Here is a 23114-nt window from a genome sequence, read left to right on the forward strand (position 1 = left end):
AAAAATTGAGATAAAATTATTAATAAAAATTATTCTATAAAAAATTTTTTTTTTTTAATAAAAATTATTAATAATAAAAATTAATAACAAAACTAAAATATGTGATATAATAAAAGGCCAACTTAACGAGCTTATATGCTATTAATTGAAAAATTTATTTATTAATTTACGTCATACTATACAAAAGTTGAGATAAACGTTTCGACTGTACGACAGTCTTTTTCAATATCCTAATAATATATTAAAAAATTAATTTAGTCATATCGACCTTATTATAAATACAACAATTATGAGATTATATGACGAACGCAGTACAAAATTCATGTTTGTTGGCATGAGTTAGAGCGTCAGATGCTGTTATATTATGTAACGACATTTTTTGTCACGAACATAACACTTTTTTTATAAAAATTATTTCTTTATACTTAACATAATCACAATGTGTACTTTTTAAAAAACAAATCGATATCTTGTTTTTTAAAAAAGGAAGGGGGAGTACACATATACAGGAGGAAGAGGGAAATCGGTAATAGATTACGTGGTGGGAGAGGATAGAGTAAAGGAAAGGATAAAGAAAATGGAGGTGGGAGATAACATAGAATCGGACCATCACCCATTGATTGTAACGCTAGAAAGAAGAGGAGGAGCTGAAAAGGGAAAAAGGGGGGAGGGAAAAGGAATAAGAAAAAGAGGGAGATGGACAAAGAGGGGAGGAGAAAGAATAAGAGAGGAAATAGAGTGGGGAGAGGGGTGGGAAGGAGGGGATTGAAGAGGAGCTGAGAGGAAAAAAATAGGAAGGAATAGAAGAGGAATTGAGAGAATGAGAAAAAGAGAGTGGAGAAGGGAAAAGAAATGGTGTTTGAGGACGAGGAATGTGAGGAGATAGGAAAGAAGTGAGGAAAAAGTTGGTAAATGTAGTAAAAAAGGAGAGTAGTATAGTCTATATGAAAGCGTAAGGGCGGAATATAAGTCTTAATGTGTAAAGAAAAAATGGAGTAGGAGAAGGCTAAGATGGTACAAGGAGGGCAATAGAGGCCAAGAACTGAAGGAGAGGTATGGAAGGTTATTAACAGGGAAAGGAAAAAAGAGAGAAGGGGTGAATGAGGAGATAAAGGCGGAGGAATGGAAGGAATACTTTATGGATTTATTGGGAGGGATAGAGGTAAAAGTGGTAAGAGGAGGAAAAGAAAAAAGGGAGAGGGATGAGGAGCAGGAGATAAGCAGGGAGGAAGTGAAGAGGATGCTGGGAAAACTGAAGAAAGGAAAAGCAGCGGGGGAGGATGGGATACCAAGTGAGGTATGGAAATATGGAGGGGAGAGGGTAGAAGAGTGGGTATGGGGAAATGTGCAACAGAGTATGGAGAGGAGAAGGATGGCCGGAGAGGTGGAAAGAAGGGATAATAGTGCCACTGTTGAAAAAGGGAACGGGGAATAAAGTGGAAAACTATAGAGGAGTAACATTGATGCCAACGCTATACAAGATAGTGATACGGTGGGATTTTAACTGAAAGGTTAAAGGAAGAAATGGAGGGGAAGAATATGATACCGGAGAGTCAGACAGGTTTTAGGAAGGGAATGGGGGTGATGGATAGTATCTATGTGTTGAACTATCTGGTGAATAAGAGGGTAAACAAGAAGGGGGGAAAGGTAGTCGCGGCATTTATGGACCTGAAGGCGGCGTTTGATTCGGTAGATAGGGAGGTGTTAATGGAGGCAATGAAGAGGAGGGGAGTGAGGGAGGGATTAAGGAGTAGGATAGAAGAGGTGTACAGGGAAACGAGGAGTAAGGTAAGAGTGGGGAAGGAGGAGGGAGAAAATTTTTGGACGGCAAGGGGGGGTGAGGCAAGGTTGCCCAATGAGTCCGCACTTATTCAGTTTGCTGATAGCGGATATAGAGGAAGTGCTAAGAAAAGGAGGTTGGGGGGGTGGGGTGAAAACTGGGAGGGGAAAAGGTGCATTGTTTGGCGTACGCAGATGATATGGTACTGTTGGCGGAGGATGAAGAAGGGATGATACATATGTTGGGGAAAATGGAAAGTTATATGGACAAGAAAAGGTTAGAGGTGAATGTGGATAAGACAAAGGTAATGAGGTTTAAAAAGAGGAGGAGGAAGAATGAAGAGAGTGGAGTGGAGATGGAAAGGAAAAAGGTTAGAGGAAGTGAAAGAATTCACATACTTAGGGTATAAGCTACAGAGGAACGGGGGGCAGGAGGCGCAGGTAAAGAACAGAGTTAGGAAAGCAGGAGCGGTGATAAGACAGGTGTGGGGAATGGGAAAGAGAAGGTTTGCAGGAGACTGGATGAAAAGAGTATGGCTAATGGAAAGGTTGGTGGGGACGGTGTTGGAATATGGGGCGGAAATATGGGGATGGAAGGAGAGGAGAGAGGTGGAGGCAATGCAGGAGCGATGGATTAGGTGGACGTTAGGAGTAGACTGGTGCACGCCGGGGTATATGGTAAGAGAGGAGATAGGAAAAGACAAATTTAGGATAAGGGCAGGAAGGAGGGCGGTAGGGTATGAGAGGAAGTTGGAGGAAGGAGGGGAGGAAGTTTAGCGAGGAAATGTTTTGAGGATATGAAAGAGAGGATAAGGGGAGGAAAGGAAAGAACGATGTGGGAGGAAGAGAGGGGGAAAGTTCTGGGAAGAAAGAGGAATAGAAGGGAAAGAGATGGAGGAAAAAAGGGGAAGGGGAGAGGAAAGTATATGAGGGGTGGGAACAGAAAGACAGGGAAGGCAGAAGGAGGAAAGATGGGAGAGGATAAGAGAGTCGAGATATAATAGATGGTATGGGGAATGGAAAGGAGGAGTGGTTTACCGAATACCTGAGAAGGGATGGGGGGAAAGTAGATGGAGAAGGATAGTTAGGTTTCAGAATGAACAATGAGATGAGAGGGAAGAGATACTGTGGAAGAAGAGGGAAAAGAAGGTGTAAGGTTATGCGGGATAGAAGATGAAACATGGGAGCATGTGATAGGAGAATGTGGGGGGAGAAGAGGGGAAGGGAAACTGGTGGGAAAGAATGAAGGAAATACTGCAGGAAGGAGGAGAAGGGGAAGGATGGATGAGAGAAATAGAGAAAAAGAGGGAGAGGGGAGAACGGAAGAAAGGTGGGAAGGAGGGGAAAAGGAGGAAGGAAGTATGAGGAGGAGAATGAGTGAGGTATGAATGAGGTGGTGGAGAATGAATGGGGAATCGGAAGCCGAAGCGAAGCGATAGGTAGGGACGGTTCTTTCTCTCTCTAAAGTAGTAGATAAGTAGGTTAAGGTAGAAATTAAGTTATTTGTAAATTAGATGTAGAGTAGAGTTAAGAGTAGATATAAGTAAGATTGTAAGAGTTTGTAAGGTTGGGGAACGCTCCTTCAAAAGCGCCTTCAATCCCTTAGGGGACGAATAAAGAATTGAATTGAAATATTGTAAAAGAAATTGACTTTTGTTAAATATTTATCTCATTATTTATTTCATTATAAATAATTTTAAAATGTATGTATGTATGTATACATAAAAACATTTCTTATTACAATATTTATAACTTATAATTTTAGAAAATTCTTTTTAGCAAATATGTTTCAAAGTCATCTTACAACAATTGTTGCAAAATTTAAACTTTTCTATTGATGAACATTTTAATAATAAATTTCATAATTAATAAGTATTTATAAAACTAATAATTATATTTTTTATATGTATATAGGTGGTACATGTATCCGGAGCTTTTTCTCAAAAACGTTATTCTAAGAGTTTAGGAAATGTCCTTATGGATTTAACTATCAAAGATTATACAGTTGTGAATGTCATTGGAAAAATTCGAGAATATGAGGAAACTAAAATTTATGAACCAGTTACTATTCAAAACATTTTAAATTCTAAAACTCAATATGGTAATTATACATATACTCTTTATTTGAAATTATATACGTATATATACATACATGAAGTTTGAATTAATATATTTCCACCAAGTTTTTTATTAATTTCACGATATAAAATCAAGTTTTTTTTATTAATTTACAATATAATAAAAATTTTTGGGTAAAAATAAATTAATAAAAATTAATTTTTGGCAATAAAGTAACTATTTAAATTTCATCTATACCTGATAGAATCCTTTCATTTATACAATACACACACACACGCACACGCACACGCGCGCGCACACACACACCCACACACACGCACGCACCACGCACACGCACACCGTACTTACGAGTATGCGCGCGCGCGCGCGCACTTATACGCACACTTATACACACATATACATGTTTATATATATATATATAAACATGTGTATGTGTGGATAAATGTGCGTGTTGCGCGCGCGCATACTCGTAAGTACGTGTGCGTGTGTAATTTATTTAGTTACACCCTGTATATATATATATATCTATACTGGGTGTAACTAAATAAAATATATGACATATAATACCGAATTCTCTGGCCAATTTGGAAATCATTATTTTTCCTCAGTGAAAATTGTTGAGAAGTCGATAATTTTCGAGTTAGAGCGATTGAAAAAAACGAGTTTCTCAACTAAACTTTGTAGAGTTAAATAGTTAACATAATTATATTCTTCAGTAATTTTAAGTGGAGTTTACTTTAATAAAATTTTAATTTAAAGCTTAGTTACAAAGATATATTACCCATATAGCAAAAAAATGTCACAGTGATGTCACAAAGACATTGCTCTGTGACGATAAAATATGTCAAAATAAAATCACAGTGATGTCATAGTGACGTGCGAATGTCCGCTTCGTAACAGATGTGATGTCATCATGACATCATTGTGATAAGAAATGGAATGTTATAGCGATGTAACTTATACAGATGTGATATCACTATGACATCATTGTGATAGGAATGGTATGTTACAGTGATGTAATTTTATACAGATGTGATGTCATTATGACATCATTGTACTAGGAAATGGAATGTTATAGTGATATAATTTATACGTCATAAAAGAGTTTTATATAAGAGAGACAAAGATTGGTTTTTAATACGAGTAAAAGTACCAATATTTAAAATTAAATTCATAGCAGTGCTATAGCAGTGCTAAAAGGAGAGATAAACGTTCAATACAAGTTTACCGAGCATTTATCTCTTTTTAGTGCTGCTAATAAATATGTTTTTCATTAATTTTAAAGATTATTACTTTTTTACTCGTGTTACAATCAACCCCTGTCTCCTCTACGTTTTTTCTTTCAAATAAATGTAATTTATTTAATTACATTTTTATTTTTTAAATAATACATATATACGTTTCCAAAAATATAAGCCATATTTTATCATCCGTATCGATACCGTGTGAAATTCGAGATTTGTTGCGGTTAGGAGAAAACTTCTGTCTGCCAGTATTTGACAAAGATAAAACCACCATAGAGTTGTTGAAAAATATAGAACAAAATATTTTAAACTCCCTGTGGAAAAACGATCTGCAGTCAGAAATAGAGCCTTTCCCATAATAAATAAATTCCATATTTCCATGTCTGGAAAAGCTCACACAAAAAATAGTTTTGTAAGGCTTACAAATTGACGGGTAAATTCATCCAAGATAATCCCGATATTTATTTATGAAGGCGGATAAGGGTAATATCACGGTTGCGATGAACAGAGATATGTACATGGACAAAAGTGTGATTTGCTGGCTGACCGGGATACTTATACTGTTGTTAAAAAAGGTCCGACTAGGAACCTAATTAATCAATTACACGGGATTTTAAATAGATGGAAAATGAAGAATTACATTTCTTCAACAACATATAAATCCCTGAACTGCACGGACGGGGTTTTACCGAGAGCGTATGGTCTGCCGAAGGTGCATAAACCGAATTGCCCTTTACGTGTCATCGTGTCATCTAGGAATACACCTCTTTATTACTTGGCAAAATTTTTACATAAGATAATACATAAGGCAATTCCGAAACCTGATTCGGCTATTTCTGATAGTTTCCAATTAGTGAACAAATTAAATGGTTTATGTGTGGATAGTGATGTGAAGCTAGTTTCACTAGATGTTGCATCATTGTTCACCAACGTACCATTGGATATGGCTATCGTTAGTTTAATTAACCGATCGGGGTATATTGAAAAAAGTGTATTATTCCACGAGATGAATTTTTATTGGCAATTCGTTTTATTATGAATTCGACTTATTTTATGTTTAATAATGTATGTTATCAACAGACTTTTGGCACGCCTATGGGTTCCCTCTCTCACCGATCATTGCGGATATCACGTTGCAAGATTTGGAGAATAGAGCGATTGCTGCGATTCCAATGTCATTTCCATTTTATTTAGATATGTTGACGATTATCGCGTTGGCGGCCCCTCCCTCCATGCTTAAAATTGTTTTAAACACTTTCAATTCTTTCCATCCTAGATTGCAGTTCACCATGGAGGAGGGGGTTGACAACCGATTGAATTTTTTAGACGTCACTATTATTATAAATAATGGGAGCATTGAGTTTGATTTGTTTCATAAGCCGACGTATTCAGGCAGATATTTAAATTTTGAGTCGCAGCATCCTCTCTGCCATAAAAAAGACACCATTATCAGCCTCATAGATAGAGTTTTTGGCTATCTCATCCGAAATTCCATAAAGATAATTTTGAGTCTATGATTGGAGTTCTTTTGTCTAATAATTATCCTCTCAAATTGATATTTCAAACATTACAAGCGCGGTTTAAAAAAGTTGTTCTTCCGGTACAATAATAAGTTGCATAACAATAGAGCAAATATATGCAATGACAAGATTCCAACGCAGAAAAAAGTTTCGTACTTTAATATTCCGTATATCAATAATGTATCGAAGAGAATCGAGGACATTACACGTGATTTGGATGTCATTCCATCCTATACAGCAATTAACAGTTCCGTAAATTCATCAAAGTACACAAGGATAAGTTACCAAGGAACTCCATAATAATGTAGTTTATAAAATTGATTGTATGGATTGTGATGCGTCGTATGTAGGGCAGACGGGTCAGATTGTGTGAAAACTAGGATGAAAGAACATCGCAGCAACATAAAAAGAACGCGTCACAATTATCAGTTCATATCGGAACATAGATTATTGAACCATGAATTTAATTGGGAGAATGTAAAATCGTTGGACGAGGAGCCTTTTTTAGGTAAACGTTTGATATCCGAAATCGATCCACATAAGCGTCAGAAAGAATAGTTCAATTTTACATAGCGACACCGGACAAATTAACCGCAGAATTTTGCATCTTTTAATCGAAAAATTTACCAAAATCTAGCTTTGTGACTATACATAACCGGATTTTTTCGTTAGACCTTTGACATGAGTGCGATAAGTATTATTGTTTTTATATTTATTTTCATATTTATTTTTATATTTGTTTTTTTTGCGTAATATGTATCGACTGTGTCGCGGTAGAATACCGCACAGTCGTTAGAGTGATGTGTCACGTGTAGCATCGTCTTCTCTCTGTTTTTTGCTGTCGGGGTGAGTGTTTTCCCGGTTTTTAATTATAATTCTTGGGATCTTATACGTTTAATTATACTATGTTGATTAGTGTGGTAAGGGAGTCACTCGCTCTGCTTCCTTCTGACGATGGTCACCGTTAGGGAGACACTCCGACGGCCGGACGGTTTGAATAGGGAGGAGAATGATATTTAATTATTTGCGGATTGTATGTATACGAGTTTTATAATTTTCTGATTTGTACCGATTATTTTTATTTTTGTTTCTTGTATTTTTGCAGCTACTGAATAGAAGACCCGAAAGTGGGTCGAAACGTTTTAGAATTTAATAAATGAGTTTTGATTTGAGATCTCATTTAATTTATTAATTTTGTGCATGTCATCCGCACAGGCTCCGATTGCCGTCGAGAATTTATTTTTATGTAACACCCTAATTAATCGACCGCCGAGATTAACAGTTTTTCAGATTAAATAAGCCATATTATTATATATGTACGTGTGTGTGGGTGTATAACTATCATTTAATACACATTCACGTTAAATCACATCATTTAATCATATTTAATAACTATATCACTAACATATATAATTAATACTTATGATAAATCATTTTAAAATAATTTTTTTTAAATTCTAGTTATCACTTTATCAGAATTATGAAAAAAAATTGATACAATTGTTAGAAAACTTAAATGTGCATAACTTTTTAATATATAGGCATTAATAAAATAAACATAGTGATTGTTAATTTTTTATGCTACAGCTACGCATAAAAGTACTAAAATACTTAGAACTTTAAATTACTTTAATATTCAACTGTATATATTATTATAACTTTTCTCGTTTTATACTATATTTAAAAAATAATATTTAATAATTACTTTATTGCACTTACAACTATGCATATGTATTTAATACTGTAACCATTTAAATAATAAAATATATATATAATTACTGTGTATGAAATTAATACATTCAAAATAAAAAAAGTACATATGCAAAAATAAACTCTATAAAATCTATAAATAAACGTAATAATAATAAACTGTGCAATAAACGTAATAATAAACGTTCAAATATTTTTTATTATATATTAAAATTATTATATTTAATAACCTGTCCTTTTCTTTTTTAGATCTCCTCATTTTCGCATCTCTTTTTTTGTTCTTCCTTTTTCCTAAAAAGAAATATGTGATTGTTATACATAGGTGCAATAAGTCAATTCTGCAATAAATATTCTATACAAAAATAACAATAAGTTCTTAAATGTTGTATTTAATTTAAAAAAACTAATACACGCAATAATGAACAGATAGTGCATGTGTTCACCCTCTTTAAAATCAGTTTCTTATAAAAATAAAAAGTTTGAGATAAGATGATAAAATAGTTAAATTGAGGTATATTATATATAACTTACAAATCTCGGTCAAATCTCTGCTTGGCTAAAATTAGCCATCTTGCAATTATATCTTCAACTTCCTTATTTGTTAAATTGGTTCTTGAAGTTCGCGCAGCATCTAACAACAAGTTTAAACAGATATGTGTGGTGATAGATTATATAAAAATTTAAAGCGACTTTTCTGCACTCGACTGCGGCCGGCGCCCACCCATTACTCATGTACCCCTCTTTCAATAGTGTTAACTCCCTACAATAATATAAATTCATTCGTTGCATTTCCTGTTAATCTAAATTTTTGCCGGTTGCACCCCACAGGCCGAGTCCGGGGGGATTTCCTTTTTTAAAGTTGGTATGCTTGGATAAAGATTGACGATATCACTTGGGACTATCCCCTTGTGCAGAGGTAACTTCAAACACTAATTAAGTATTGCCTATGTAACTACTATAATATAATTATATTATTTGATATAGTCACATTAGATACCATATATGTCAATTATTTTGGAACGTATTGCAAGACAATTGTACTTATACAACCGTTATGTGATAAGAATGAAACAATAAGATGTCGTGTTTTTAACAATCGGAGGAAGAGAGAGACGAAGAAAGGAGAGAGACGAAGAGACGAAGAAAAATATATGGTTGCGTTCTCACGAGAATGGGCGATGGAGGGGCCCATTCTTTATTTTCAATATTCATACAAGAATATAAATTCATTCTGTTGCAATTGAAATAAAATGTGCAATGTTATCGTTAAAATTTATATACAATTATAACAAACATTTACATATATGATTAAATAAAATATATATGTATACTATAATATAATTATATATTTTATATATGTACATATATACCATATATTTCAATTATTTTGAACTGTATTGCCATAAATTGTTACTTATACAAAGTTATGTGATAAGAATCGATAATACATATATTTGTGATACTTGAATTACTAGAAAGCTGCTCTATATATCTGTACTTTAAAAAGTAACTGATATCCTAAAAAAATCATAAAAATGAAAAGGTCGGGCCATGTTCAAAAAAAGAAGGTACTCAAAAATTTAAACGATCTAATAATAAATTATCACGAAAAGTAACTGATATGTTATTCAAGGTGCCAGTTCAAAGTGAACATACGTAAAGTGTATATTATCTAAATTTAGTAATAATATATTACCATGAAAAGTAACTGTGTTATTTTATTCAAGGTGCAAGTTCACATTGAACATACATACATACATATAAGTAAAACTGATTACAATTTGATTCTAGAAAATAAGTGCGATATGTTATTCTTAGTGCACAAAATATAATAGTCGTTTATAGAGATTTGATTTGAAATTCGTACTAGCCCGTACAATGAAAAATAATTGCTCGTAATTCCAGAGTACCAATTTGTTAATGACTCAGAAAAATAACATGGCGGCCTGCTCTCAAAAAACTTTCGATGGGTAGAATAAATAATTGAAATAAGAGTTGTGAAAATTGTATAAATTAAAAACCTCCAATCTTTCTTTAGTAAAATTTCGAATTTTCGTATCAACTTCCGATTTGTGTTATACCGTATTTTCAGGGAGTAAGTTATTGATCAGAAAACTTTGCCTTGTTGCTCGAAACGGGTGTGTATTAAGTAAAATTTATAAATCATTTTTATCATAAATAAAATCATTTCTATCATAAATAATATCTATTTATTAAAATTTTAGCAGATGTCTTTTAAATAGAAAATAGTGTCTTGCGATCATGAAGAATAGGTTTTGAATAGCAAGGTTTCATTTGACTTACAATTTTCTTCAGAAACACAGAAGAAAAAGGTATTTGTATATAGTTTTGTATATTCACTTCGTTGTGTGTAGAGCTTTTAAAAATACGTGGAATCCTTATTCTAATCTAATCTTCTTCTAATGTAATACTTTTCGTACTTCAAATGTTGTAGTAATTATTCTGTAAGAGCTTCGACATTATTTCTAAATGGACATCGAGAAACATCATATTTTTTTGAGAGCAGGCCGCCATGTTATTTTTCTGAGTCATTAACAAATTGGTACTCTGGAATTACGAGCAATTATTTTTCATTGTACGGGCTAGTACGAATTTCAAATCAAATCTCTATAAACGACTATTATATTTTGTGCACTAAGAATAACATATCGCACTTATTTTCTAGAATCAAATTGTAATCAGTTTTACTTATATGTATGTATGTATGTTCAATGTGAACTTGCACCTTGAATAAAATAACACAGTTACTTTTCATGGTAATATATTATTACTAAATTTAGATAATATACACTTTACGTATGTTCACTTTGAACTGGCACCTTGAATAACATATCAGTTACTTTTCGTGATAATTTATTATTAGATCGTTTAAATTTTTGAGTACCTTCTTTTTTTGAACATGGCCCGACCTTTTCATTTTTATGATTTTTTTAGGATATGTAATATCCCAGCAAACACAAAGTAATAATTATATAATATTAAGTTATAATTTTATAATAATATAACAATATTATATAAGCATGTTATATAACACTTATATTCTTGTATTCTTATATTCTTCTTCTATATAAGTGTTATATAATACTTATATTCTTGAATGGAAAATTATAATTTAATATTATACAATTGTTATTTTGTATTTGCTGGGATATTACATATAATTTTGTAATTATAACAAAATATAATATATATAATGTTATTTAAAATTATTATAAAATTATAATGAGATTATAATACATTATATTATATTATATATATAATATTATATATTATTATATTTTATTATTATATTGAAATTTCATTTACTTGTGATAGTAAATAACATTCGTTTCTTCAAATGAAAAATGAGATTCAAAATAAGTAATTTAGAAATAGATTAGGATTTGGAATTAGAAAAATAAGCAGAATAAGAAAAGTCTAAAAAAGTAAGTTATATACATTTAAAACGTCTAAATATATGTATATACTATATATATATACCCACTAAACAGTTGTTATTTAGAGTAATTAGTAATGTAATAGTTGTTACGTTAATAGTTTATATATGAAATATGCTTCTTATTCAATTCAATTCAATTCAATACTTTATTTGCCCCCTCAGGGATTAAAGGCGCTTTTGAGGAGCGTACCCAAACCTTACAAAATTCTTACAATCTTCACTTATAGACTACTCTTACATTCTACTCTTACATCTATCTTACAATTATCTTATCTCTAACTTAATCTACCTATTTACTAATTAAGAGAGAGAAAGAGCTGTCCCTAACCTATTTCTCGCTTCGCCTCGGCTTCTAGTTCCCCATACATTCCCCAACACCTCATTCATACTTTCACACATTCTCCTCATACCTCCTTCCTCCTCTTCCCCTTCCACCCTCCCCTCCATCCTCTTTTTCTCTAATTCCCTCATCCATCCTTCTCCCGCTCCTCCTTCTTGCAGTATTTCCCTCATCTTTTCCCACCAGTTTCCCTTATTCCCCTCTCCCCCACATTCTCCTATTACATGTTCCCAAGTTTCGTCTTCCATCCCACATAGTCTGCATCTTCTTTTCCCCTCCTCTTCCCAGTATCTCGCCCCCCTCATTTCATTGTTCATTCTATACCTCACTATCCTTCTCCATCTGCTTTCCCCCCATCCCTTTCTCAAGTATTCCGGTAAACCCTCCTCCTTCCATTCTCCATACCATCTATTGTATCTCGACTCTCTTATCTTCTCCCATCTTTCCTCCTTTTGCCTTTCTCTGTCCTTCTGCTCCCATCCCTCATATACTTCCTCCCCCCTTTCTCTTTTTTCCTCCATCTCCCTCTCTTCTATCCCCCTTCCTTCAAAAAATTTTGCCCTCTCCTCCTCCCACACCGTTTTCTCCTTTCCTTCCTTTACCCTCTCCTTCATCTCCTCATAGCATTTCCTCGCTAAACTTCCTCCCATTCCTTCCTCTAATTTTTTCTCATACCCTATCGCTCTTCTTCCTGCTCTTATCCTGAATTTATCCTTTCCTATCTCTTCTCTTACCATATACCCCGGCGTACACCAATCTACTCCTAGCGTCCACCTAATCCATCTTTCCTGCATTGCCTCTACTTCTCTCCTCTCCTTCCACCCCCATATTTCCGCCCCATACTCCATCACCGTTCCCACCAACCTTTCCATTAACCATACTCTTTTCATCCAGTCTCCTGCAAATCTTCTCTTTCCCATACCCCATACTTGTCTCATCACCGCTCCTGCTTTCCTCACTCTGTCCCTCACCTGCGCCTCCTGTCCTCCATTCCTTTGTAACTTATATCCTAGATACTTGAACTCTTTCACTTCCTCTAATTTTTTCCCTTTCCATCTTCACTCCATTTTCCTCATTCTTCCTCCTCCCTTTCTAAACCTCATTATTTTTGTCTTATCCACATTTACCTCTAGCCTTTTTTTATCCATGTAATTTTCCATTTTCCCCAACATATGTATCATCCCCTCCTCCTCCTCCGCCAACAACACCATGTCATCAGCATATGCCAAGCAGTGCACTTTTTCCCCTCCCAACTTTACTCCTCCCCAGCCTCCTTTTTTCAGCACTTCCTCTATATCCGCTATCAACAAATTGAACAAGTGTGGGCTCATTGGACAACCTTGCCTCACACCCCTTGCCGTCCAGAAGTTTTCTCCTTCCTCCTTCCCCGCTCTTACTTTACTCCTCGTTTCCTTGACCTCTTCTATCCTACTACTTAACCCTTCTCTTACCCCCCTCCTCCTCATCGCCTCCATTAACACCTCCCTATCCACTGAGTCAAACGCCGCCTTCAGATCTATGAAGGCCGCTACTACCTTACCTCCCTTCTTCTTCACTTTTTTATTGATCAGGTAGTTTAGCACATATATACTGTCAATCACCCCCATTCCCTTCCTAAAGCCTGTTTGACTCTCCGGCAACATATTCCCCCTCTCTATTTCCTCCTTTAACCTTTCTGTTAGAACCCCCACATACACCTTATATAACGTTGGCATCAAAGTCACCCCTCTGTAGTTTTCCACCCTATTCCCCGTTCCCTTTTTTAACAGTGGTACTATTATCCCCTCTTTCCACCTCTCCGGCCATCCTTCCCCTCTCCAGACTCTGTTGCACATTTCCCATACCCACTCCTCTACCCTCTCTCCTCCATATTTCCATACCTCACTCGGTATCCCATTCTCCCCCGCTGCTTTTCCTTTCTTCAATTTTCCCAATATCCTCTTTACTTCCCCCCTGCTTACCTCCTGCTCCTCATCCCTCTCCCTTTTCTCTTTTCCTCCTCTTACAACTTTAACCTCTACCCCTCCCAATAAGTCCATGAAATATTCCTTCCACTCTTCCGCTTTTATCTCCTCATTCACTCCTTCTCTCTTCTTTCCTTTCCCTGTTTATAATTTTCCATACCTCTCCTTCCGTTCTTGCCTCTATCGCTTCCTTGTACCATCTTATCCTCTCCTCCTCCCTTTTTCCTTTACACATTAGCTTATATTCTGCCCTTTCTTTTCTGTATCCTTCTCCTCCTCCTCCTTTCTTCCTCCATTCCCTTAGCTTTCTCCTCACTTCTTTCCTCTTCTCCTCACATTCCTCATCCCACCACCCTTTCTTTTTTCCTTCTCCACTCTCTTTTTCTCCTTCTCTCAATTCCTCTTCTATCCTTCCTATTTTTTCCTCTAGCTCCTCTTCTATTCCCTCTTTCCACCCCTCTCCCCACTCTATTTCCTCTCTTATTCTTTCTCCTCCCCTCTTCGTCCATCTCCCCTTTTTTCTTATTCCTTTTCCTTCCTTCCTTTTCCCCTTTTCAGCACCTCCTCTTCTTTCTAACGTTACAATCAAAGGGTGATGGTCCGACTCTATGTTATCTCCCACCTCCATTCTCTTTATCTTTTCCTTTACTCTATCCTCTCCCACCACATAGTCTATCACCGATTCCCCTCTTCCTCCTGTATATGTGTACTCCCCCTCCCTATCCCCTCTAATTCCTCCGTTAAAAATTCCCCATCCCACTTCTTCTAGCTCTTTTATCAACTTCCTCCCATCCTCATTTACCTTCTTGTCCTTCGATCTTCTTTCCTCTTCCTCCTCTCCTCCTATCACTCCCCCCCTTCTACCTGTCCTTGCGTTGAAATCTCCTCCTAAAATCGTCCATTTGTCCTCTTCTTTCTCTTCCATCCATTCCTTCATTTCCTCCATTTTCCTTTCCATGTCCCCGTTAATGTATATACCTATTACCCTCCACTTCTCTCTTCCTACCTCTAACTCCGCCATCATTATTCCCTCCGCCTTTTCTCCCATTCCTGAAACTTTTATCCTTCCCCTCTCCTCCTTTACCCCCATGATCATTCCCCCCATCGGTCTTCCTTTCTTCTTTCTCTTTTTTGCTGCTTGCTGAAATATGCTTCTTATATAAATTATTTTCAGTAAACACAAAATAACAGTAATATAACATTAATGATGTAATTTCCTACTCAACAATCTAACTGCAATGTAACATGCTTTGTACATAACAGTTATATTGTTGAATAGGAAATTGTACCATTAATGTTATGTTACTGTTACTTTGTGTTTACTGGGTTCTTACATAAATATATATTTTTACATAAATATGATGTTACAATGTTATTTATTTTATTTTTTGTTTGCCGTTACGCGGCGAAACCAGACTTAATATTTCGTATTCAAATTTTCCCCATGAAATGCATATAAGGAATGAATACTAATATAAGATTCAAAGTATATATTTTCTTTGTTAATTTAATTTCTGACCTATAATCCTAACAAAGGATTCAAAGAATGAAATAAATTAAATAACATTAATATACCAGTGTTTACTGGGTATATATTATAGATAAGTATGTAGTGGCGGATCCAGAAATTTGTTAAGGAGGTTTTGATTCGCCGCAAATAAAATTTTTTTTCAGATCAAATATGAATTTTTTTTTTATATCTAAACGTGTCTTAAATTAAAAAATATGATTGGAATAAAAATTGTGATTAAGCATTTCGCAAATATTAAATATAACATTTCTTTATAAATACTTTTGGAAAAGGAAACTCTAAGTGGAAGGGCCCCCATGGTCTCCATTATGGATCTGCCAGTGTAGATATATATATATACATATATATATATATTTATGATTTTATATTATTTTTATCATTATATTTTATTATTATTATATTAGGAGACGCGGTAGTGTCTCCGGCCATGTTCAAACCCTAAGAGACCTTAAAAGACACTACAAGTCTCCTTATCCCTGCACCATCAAAGTCCATTTTTTGGGGGTGTAGAACTACTAAAATATAAAAAATTTTGAATTGCACGTAATATAACCTAAAAAGCGGCATCGCCACGAGTAATTTGAGTCAAGAAAAAATAAAATCGGTCAAGCCGTTCTGGAGATACAAGCGGTCAAAAAGTGACGTTTTTCATGAAAAATGAAGTAACGTCGTCTTCTTCTTCTTCTTCTTCTTCTTCTTCTTCTTCTTCTCTGTCCGCGTCCGCTGACGTCATCAGGATTATATATATATATATATATATAAATCTCTTCTCACCTTTTACTCACACCTCCCTCAACTTCCACCCACCCCTTTCCCTCCCACATCCCGCCCCCCGCCCCCACCCCCGCACCCACTCCCACCCCTTTTTCGCCTCTTTCACCCTCTTTCATCCTCTCTCACTCTCTTTCGTCCTCTCTCACCCTCTTTCACCCTCTTTCGTCCTCTTTCACCCTCTTTCGTCCTCTTTCACCCTCTTTCGCCCTCTTTCATCCTCTTTCGTCCTCTTTCGCCCTCTTTCACCCTCTTTCGTTCTCTTTCACCATCTTTCGCCTCTTTCACCCTCTTTCGTCCTCTCTCACCCTCTTTCATTCCCTCTCACCCTCTTTCACCCTCTTTCATTCCCTCTCACCCCCTTTCGTCCTCTTTCACTCTCTTTCGTCCTCTTTCACCCTCTTTCGTCCTCTTTCACCCTCTTTCGCCCTCTCTCACCCTCTTTCGTCCTCTTTCACTCTCTTTCATTCTCTCTCATCCTCTTTCACCCTCTTTCGTCCTCTTTCACCCTCTTTCGTCCTCTTTCGTCCTCTTTCGCCCTCTTTCACCCAATTTCGTCCTCTTTCACCCTCTTTCGCCTATCTCGTCTTCTCTTACCCTCATTCGTCCTCTCTCACCCTATCTCCAAAAAATCATAAAAATGAAAAGGTCAAGCCATGTTCAAAAGAAGGTCTTCAAAAATTTAAACCTAGTCTGTACAATGAAAAATAATTACTCGTAATTCCAGAGTTCCAATTTGGTAATATCGAATAATGTATTTGTTTCAAGTAATGGCAGTAGAGTTAAATACATACCTACGTATATGCAGTTTTTGCTGTTAAATGTACTTGAACGAAAAAAATAATTAAATGATTTAAATATAGCACATTTTAAATCAAGAAACTTATACTATAATCGAACTCTGTTTAGAAAGAATGTTTGTTTCAATCACAATCACAATACCATTTTCTATTATTTCTCTTATTATTATCAATAATGTTATTCACCAAATAATTATAGTATGAATAATGTTTTGCGATTTATTTAACAATTCATAATATGTTAGGGTTATAAAGTTTTATCTATAGGGTTTTTATTTAAATAAAATGAAGAATGTATATATATGTATATTTATTTATGTATATAATGTATCATATTATATATTATTATATACTATTCGGCGTTTCGCCGTCCCCGTCCTCGTCCGCCCCTCCTCGGCCTGTTGCCCCAATAATAATGGGGCGAGGACAGTTTAAGGAGGAAGCGCATAAAGCGCTCCTCCTGGACGCGAACTCCGGCGCGTCTTCCTCTGTAAACTGTAATTAAAAAAGAAATTATTTTAGTAATTAGATAATATGGTATATTTAGGTATATCTAGGTATGGTATAAAATAATAAATGTATAATATGTTATAATAAAATGTTATAATAATATAAGGTTAATATTTATATAAAATATATAAATATTTTATTAATTAGAATATATTTAATAACTATTATAAATTTATTATAAATCATTTATTTAATTAATAATTGTTGCGGAATGCACTGATTAAATTAATTTTGATCGGGAATAGAGGGAAGAAGGGGTTGATTGTTAACAGCTGAGAATATGGTTAAAAAAAGGTTTATTCGATCTTTCACAAAAAAAACTAAAGTTGTCGATCTTTCACAAAAAAAACTAAAGTTTCGAGTTCGAATTAAACACACTTGGCGAACGGTGGACAAAAATTTTAACGAGAACGGACGGACATCTTGTGCTTGATCGTAATTGCTGCGCGCGTACTCGACGGAAATCTTCTCGCGATAATTTTTACAAAGATCGCAGCGATCAAGAGCCGAACGCGGATGCGCGATGCACCGTTCGCGAAATCGAGGTCTCTGAGAGTCTCCGGAACACTGTAATATCGGAGCACGTGGTGATACATGCGGTCGTAATTGCAGCCGAGCTATGCATGTATTTCACAAATAAAACTGAAATAATGGAAAATATCGCTTGCCCAATATTCTACAAATTTTTGCCGATGACCGGCGGAAAAGAATCACTTTCGTGACTCGAAGGATTATGTGAACCACGCGTGATACGAATCTCCAATAACGAGGCAATGTGTTAATACACTGAGAGCCGGAACAAGAAGAAGGAACGGGAAACGAGGAAGGATATTAGCGACTCAGATAGGCATGATCGGGGGTGCGCGACAGATCCTAATCGATACACCGCGCACTTGAGTTGGCGAAAAAGGACCGCGAATGCGAATTGCAAAGAGGTGTGAGAAGGATCGGCTACGCGCTATGCCTCGGTCGCGTGGAAATTCGTGATTCGCTAATGCGACGATTTATGGTTCTCAATATATTTGATCGCGCGACATTTAAACTTTTCGCGGAGACTCTCAATTATTTTCAACGGTTCCGGAACATACCGCCCGTCTCGAATGATTTTATTCGAAGTAAAGACTATAACGCTTACAATTTATGACTAGAACGCTTACAATACGAATATGGAAAGTTTTTTTTTTTTTACAACAAATGGTGCAGTACAATAATTTTTGAACATTATTACTTAAGTCTAATCGGAATCGGTGCCGCCCGCCATGCCGGAACTTTGATCGCTTGAAGTATTGATATCGATCGGAAGAAAACATAATTTTACAATTGGACGCTTATACTGTGAACGCGCGGTGCGCACGGTAACGACGCGAACGAGTCCGTCGTTGCCGGGATGACATTCGATGATACGTCCGAGCTCCCAGTGAGACGGAGGAGCAAGTGCGTTCCGCAAGAGAACGATTCGGCCTACAGTCGCAAGTCGTTGCGCAATTTTCCATTTTGGCCGCTGCTGCAACGTTAATAAGTAGTCGTTTGACCATGATTTCCAAAATTTTTCTGTAATATGTTGCAACAATTGCCAGCGGGAAAGACGAGTTTCGTTAAGATCGAGAACGCTTGGCTGTGGCGCAGCTAAGATGGGTCCCCCGATGAGGAAGTGTCCCGGTGTTAATACATGATAATCATCGAGATTTTCGGACACAGACCCAATAGGTCTCGAGTTAAGACACGCTTCGATACGACAAAGAACAGTATTTAATTCTTCAAATGTGAGCGTATGTGAGCCGATACAGCGCTTTAAATGGTATTTGACGCTGCGTACAGCAGCTTCCCATAATCCACCGAAGTGGGGAGCGGAAGGAGGCACGAAATGCCAGTTTATTCCGTCGGTCGAAAGCGTATTTTGCAAATCCAAATTTTTTAAAGCTGCGCGATTGCGAGTTTAAGTTCGCGATCGGCACCTTGGAATGTGGTTCCATTATCCGAATAAATCGATGCAGGGTATCCGCGACGAGAAACGAAACGATTTAATGTGGCGAGAAAAGCGTCTGAAGAGTAGTCGCTAACGAGCTCGAGATGGATCGCCTTTGTCGTCATACAAACGAACACGGCAATATAGGCTTTATGCGCTTTATGACCTCGTCCACGAGAGGTTCGTACAAGAATTGGACCGGCATAATCGACACCGGCATGTTCGAATGCTCGAGCTGAGCGATTTACTCTTACATTCGGAAGATCGCCCATGAGCTCGTTAGGAATCTGAGCCCTTTCTCGTGTACATGATACACATTTGTAGAGTACAGCGCGAACCAGAGATCGTGCTCGCAGAATCCAAAATTTCTCTCGGATCCGAGCTAATGTTAATTGAGATCCAGCGTGCAACATTCGTCGGTGGGTGTCCATGATGATCATCCTGACCAAGGCATGGTCCTTTAGGACAATCGGATTGCGAACGGCGCTTTGTAAGGTGGCGTTCCTTAGCCTGCCACCGACTCGAATTATTTGATCATTATCGAGATAAGGATTTAATGAAAGCAGTGTGCTAGATTTCTTGATTGGAGTTGCCGTACTGAGTGCTGATATCTCGCTATGAAACAATTCTGATTGAATGTAACGAATCCAAAAGATTTCAGCGGACTTAATTTCAATCGGATTTAGGTAGATCGGAGCTCTAGGGTTTTGTATCTTCAGATTGAGATTGATATGTCGAGAGCGGGAATTCGTTACGAATCAATAGATGTATGCAGTTATTTGAAGGAGTTTGTGCCATGACGAATAACGTTGTGATAGGTCCCACGATGCGACAACGGATGTAGTGAGCGATTGTGGTTGCGCGCGTTGCTCGCTTAGCGCGTGGGGATCGAAATCCGAGTCAGATTTTGGCCAATAATCGGAAGATTTAATAAGCCAATCGGGACCTGACCACCATTGAAGGTTTGTGGCAAGGTCGTCGGGAGAGATCCCGCGCGATGCGCAGTCGGCAGGATTTTCCTTTGTTGGGACATGACGCCATGGAATGTCCGGAAGTAGCGTGTGAATATCGGCTACTCTATTCGCTATAAATGTCTTCCATGTAGTAGAAGGTCGGCTCATCCAGGCAAGAGTAATTGTGGAATCGGTCCAACAATAAACATTTACCTCACGAAAGTCGAGAGCTTCGCGAATGAAATGAATGAGCCGTGCGAGTAATTGAGCTGCAGATAACTCGAGTCGCGGAACACTCATTACTTTGACAGGAGCGACTTTTGATTTTGCGGCAAGAAGATTGACCGAGACCATTCCATCCACCGTGACAACGCGAATGTACACCGCTGCAGCGTATGCTTTGGTAGATGCATCCGAGAATCCATGCAACTCTAGATGCAGTACGTGATGGCCGAGTTGAATCCAACGTGGAATCATCACCTCTTCTAGATGTTTAAGATAAGTATGATACTGCTGCCAGGCTTCAAACAGATTCGGCGGAGCGACTTCGTCCCATTCACATTTAGCGATCCAAAGTCGTTGCATCAAAATTTTGGCGCGAATAATCACTGGAGTTGCCCATCCAAGTGGATCAAAGAATTTGGCGATGTCGGATAAAATTCTTCTTTTGGTGTTGCCAGGAGGCCCTGTAATTGTAATGGTAAATTTGAAGATGTCGCGATCTGGTTGCCAAGTAAGACCGAGAATTTTCAAGCTCTCATCTTCGTTTAGATCTCGGCTTTGAGCGAGACCGTGGTAGGTATCTTCGATCTCGTCAAGGAGTTCGGACACGTTGCTTGCCCATTTTCGTAGCGTGAATCCACCTCTTTTGAGAAGAGAAACAATCTGCTCGCGAGTTTGACGAGCGAGAACCTTGTCGTCGGCGCCGAAGATAAAGTTGTCGACGTACATTTGACGATCGATAACGGATGTGGCTAATGGAAATGAAGCGCCTTCATCTATGGCGAGTTGATTCATGACCTTCAAAGCTAAGTACGGAGCTGAAGTCATGCCGTACGTTACGGTACAGAGACGATACTCCTCAACTTGATGTGTTGGAGATGGCCGCCAGAAGATGCGTTGGAAATCACGATCGCGAGGATCGACTTGAATTTGGCGATACATTTTTGCCACGTCGGCGGAATAAACGTATCGAAATGTGCGCCAACGCAAAATCACTGCAGCAAGGTCCTTTTGAAGTTTAGGGCCCGGATATAAATAATCATTCAATGACGTACCGTTTGAGGTTCGACTTGAAGCGTTGAAAACGATACGTATTCGCGTTGTTAAGCTGTTAGCGCGGAATACGGCATGGTGCGGAATATATACGATTTGATTCGAGTCGATTAATTGTTCGGTTTCTGAGACGCGTTGCATGTGTCTCAGATCATAATATTCTTTTAAAAAATTATGATATTCCGACGATTTCGATGAATCCGTTTTAATGCGGCTTTCCGTGCGAAGGTAACTCTGAAGCGCGGAATGTCGAGATTCTCCAATGTTGAGTGGAGGTCCGTGTTTAAATGGAAGTCTGACGATATAGCGACCTTCAGAATTTCGAGAGTGTGTCGAATTAAAATGGTCGTCGCATGCCTTTTCTTCACTAGTTATTTTCGATGAAGCGGGAATTTCTTCGATTTCCCAAAATCGGCGGAGAGTTTGATTGAGATCATCCGTAACAGAGCAATGATGTACTCCAATGGACGACTGCGAGAGCGGTCTGAGTTGCGCTATAGGTCCGGATATGATCCAGCCTAGCGCGGTATTTTGAGCGATCGGTTCGTCAACCGCGCCTTTTCGAACGCCGTCGAGGATGAGTGACCCGAAAAGACCCGCTCCGATAATTATTTCTATTGGATCTGATCCTGCGGGATCGGGATCAGCTAACGAAAGGCCATTCAAATGCGGCCATTGCTCTGGAATGTCGAGACGGTTTGGCAAATATCGAGTTGACGATTTTAAAATTAACGCGGTGGTTCGATAAACCGGAGTGTCCGCGTTGCTGGGAGTTATCGTTAGATGAATGGCATGTCGAACGTTTGTCTGCGTTTCGCCAATACCTGTTACCCTAACAGCGGTATTTAATTTCGGAAGTCTTAATGACTGCACTAAATTTTCGGTTATAAAGGATGACGCAGATCCTTGATCGATGAGCGCTCGGGCCCATTGGAATCGACCGTGCATTGAATGCACGCGAACGCGAGCAGTTGCAAGGAGAAGGGGACGCGCTGTTACAGCTGTCGCAACGATATGCGAGGAAACGTCACTTGTCGAGATGATGGGATTTGTTGACGCGGGAGACGATGACGCTTGAACAGCTGATTTCGGAGCGTCAAAAAAATGTAAAAGCGTGTGATGCCTTTTGTGACATTCTTTACACGAGCGGGTACTCGGGCATTCTTTCGCTTGATGCTTCGAACTGAGACAATTAAGGCAACGCTTGCCGTT

At 37.5% G+C, this 23114-nt stretch overlaps 1 protein-coding gene across 1 annotated transcript; it reads right to left on the minus strand.

Annotated features, from left to right (window-relative positions):
• Nucleotides 1–20432: 20432 nt before the first annotated feature.
• On the minus strand, nt 20433–22850 carry LOC114939265 (uncharacterized). Its single transcript, XM_029313539.2, has one exon. It carries the CDS (start codon nt 22848–22850, stop codon nt 20433–20435), a length of 2418 nt encoding a protein of 805 aa, XP_029169372.2.
• Between the last annotated feature and the right edge of the window lie 264 nt (nt 22851–23114).

Source organism: Nylanderia fulva, unplaced genomic scaffold (genome assembly GCF_048542155.1).
Source record: "Nylanderia fulva isolate GAGA-0341 unplaced genomic scaffold, ASM4854215v1 Scaffold873, whole genome shotgun sequence".
NCBI classification, from domain to species: domain Eukaryota; kingdom Metazoa; phylum Arthropoda; class Insecta; order Hymenoptera; family Formicidae; genus Nylanderia; species Nylanderia fulva.

Bases quoted from the DNA above. Each gene is read 5' to 3' on its own strand.
- LOC114939265 (XM_029313539.2), bottom strand. From the start codon at position 22,850: ATGCACGGTCGATTCCAATGGGCCCGAGCGCTCATCGATCAAGGATCT.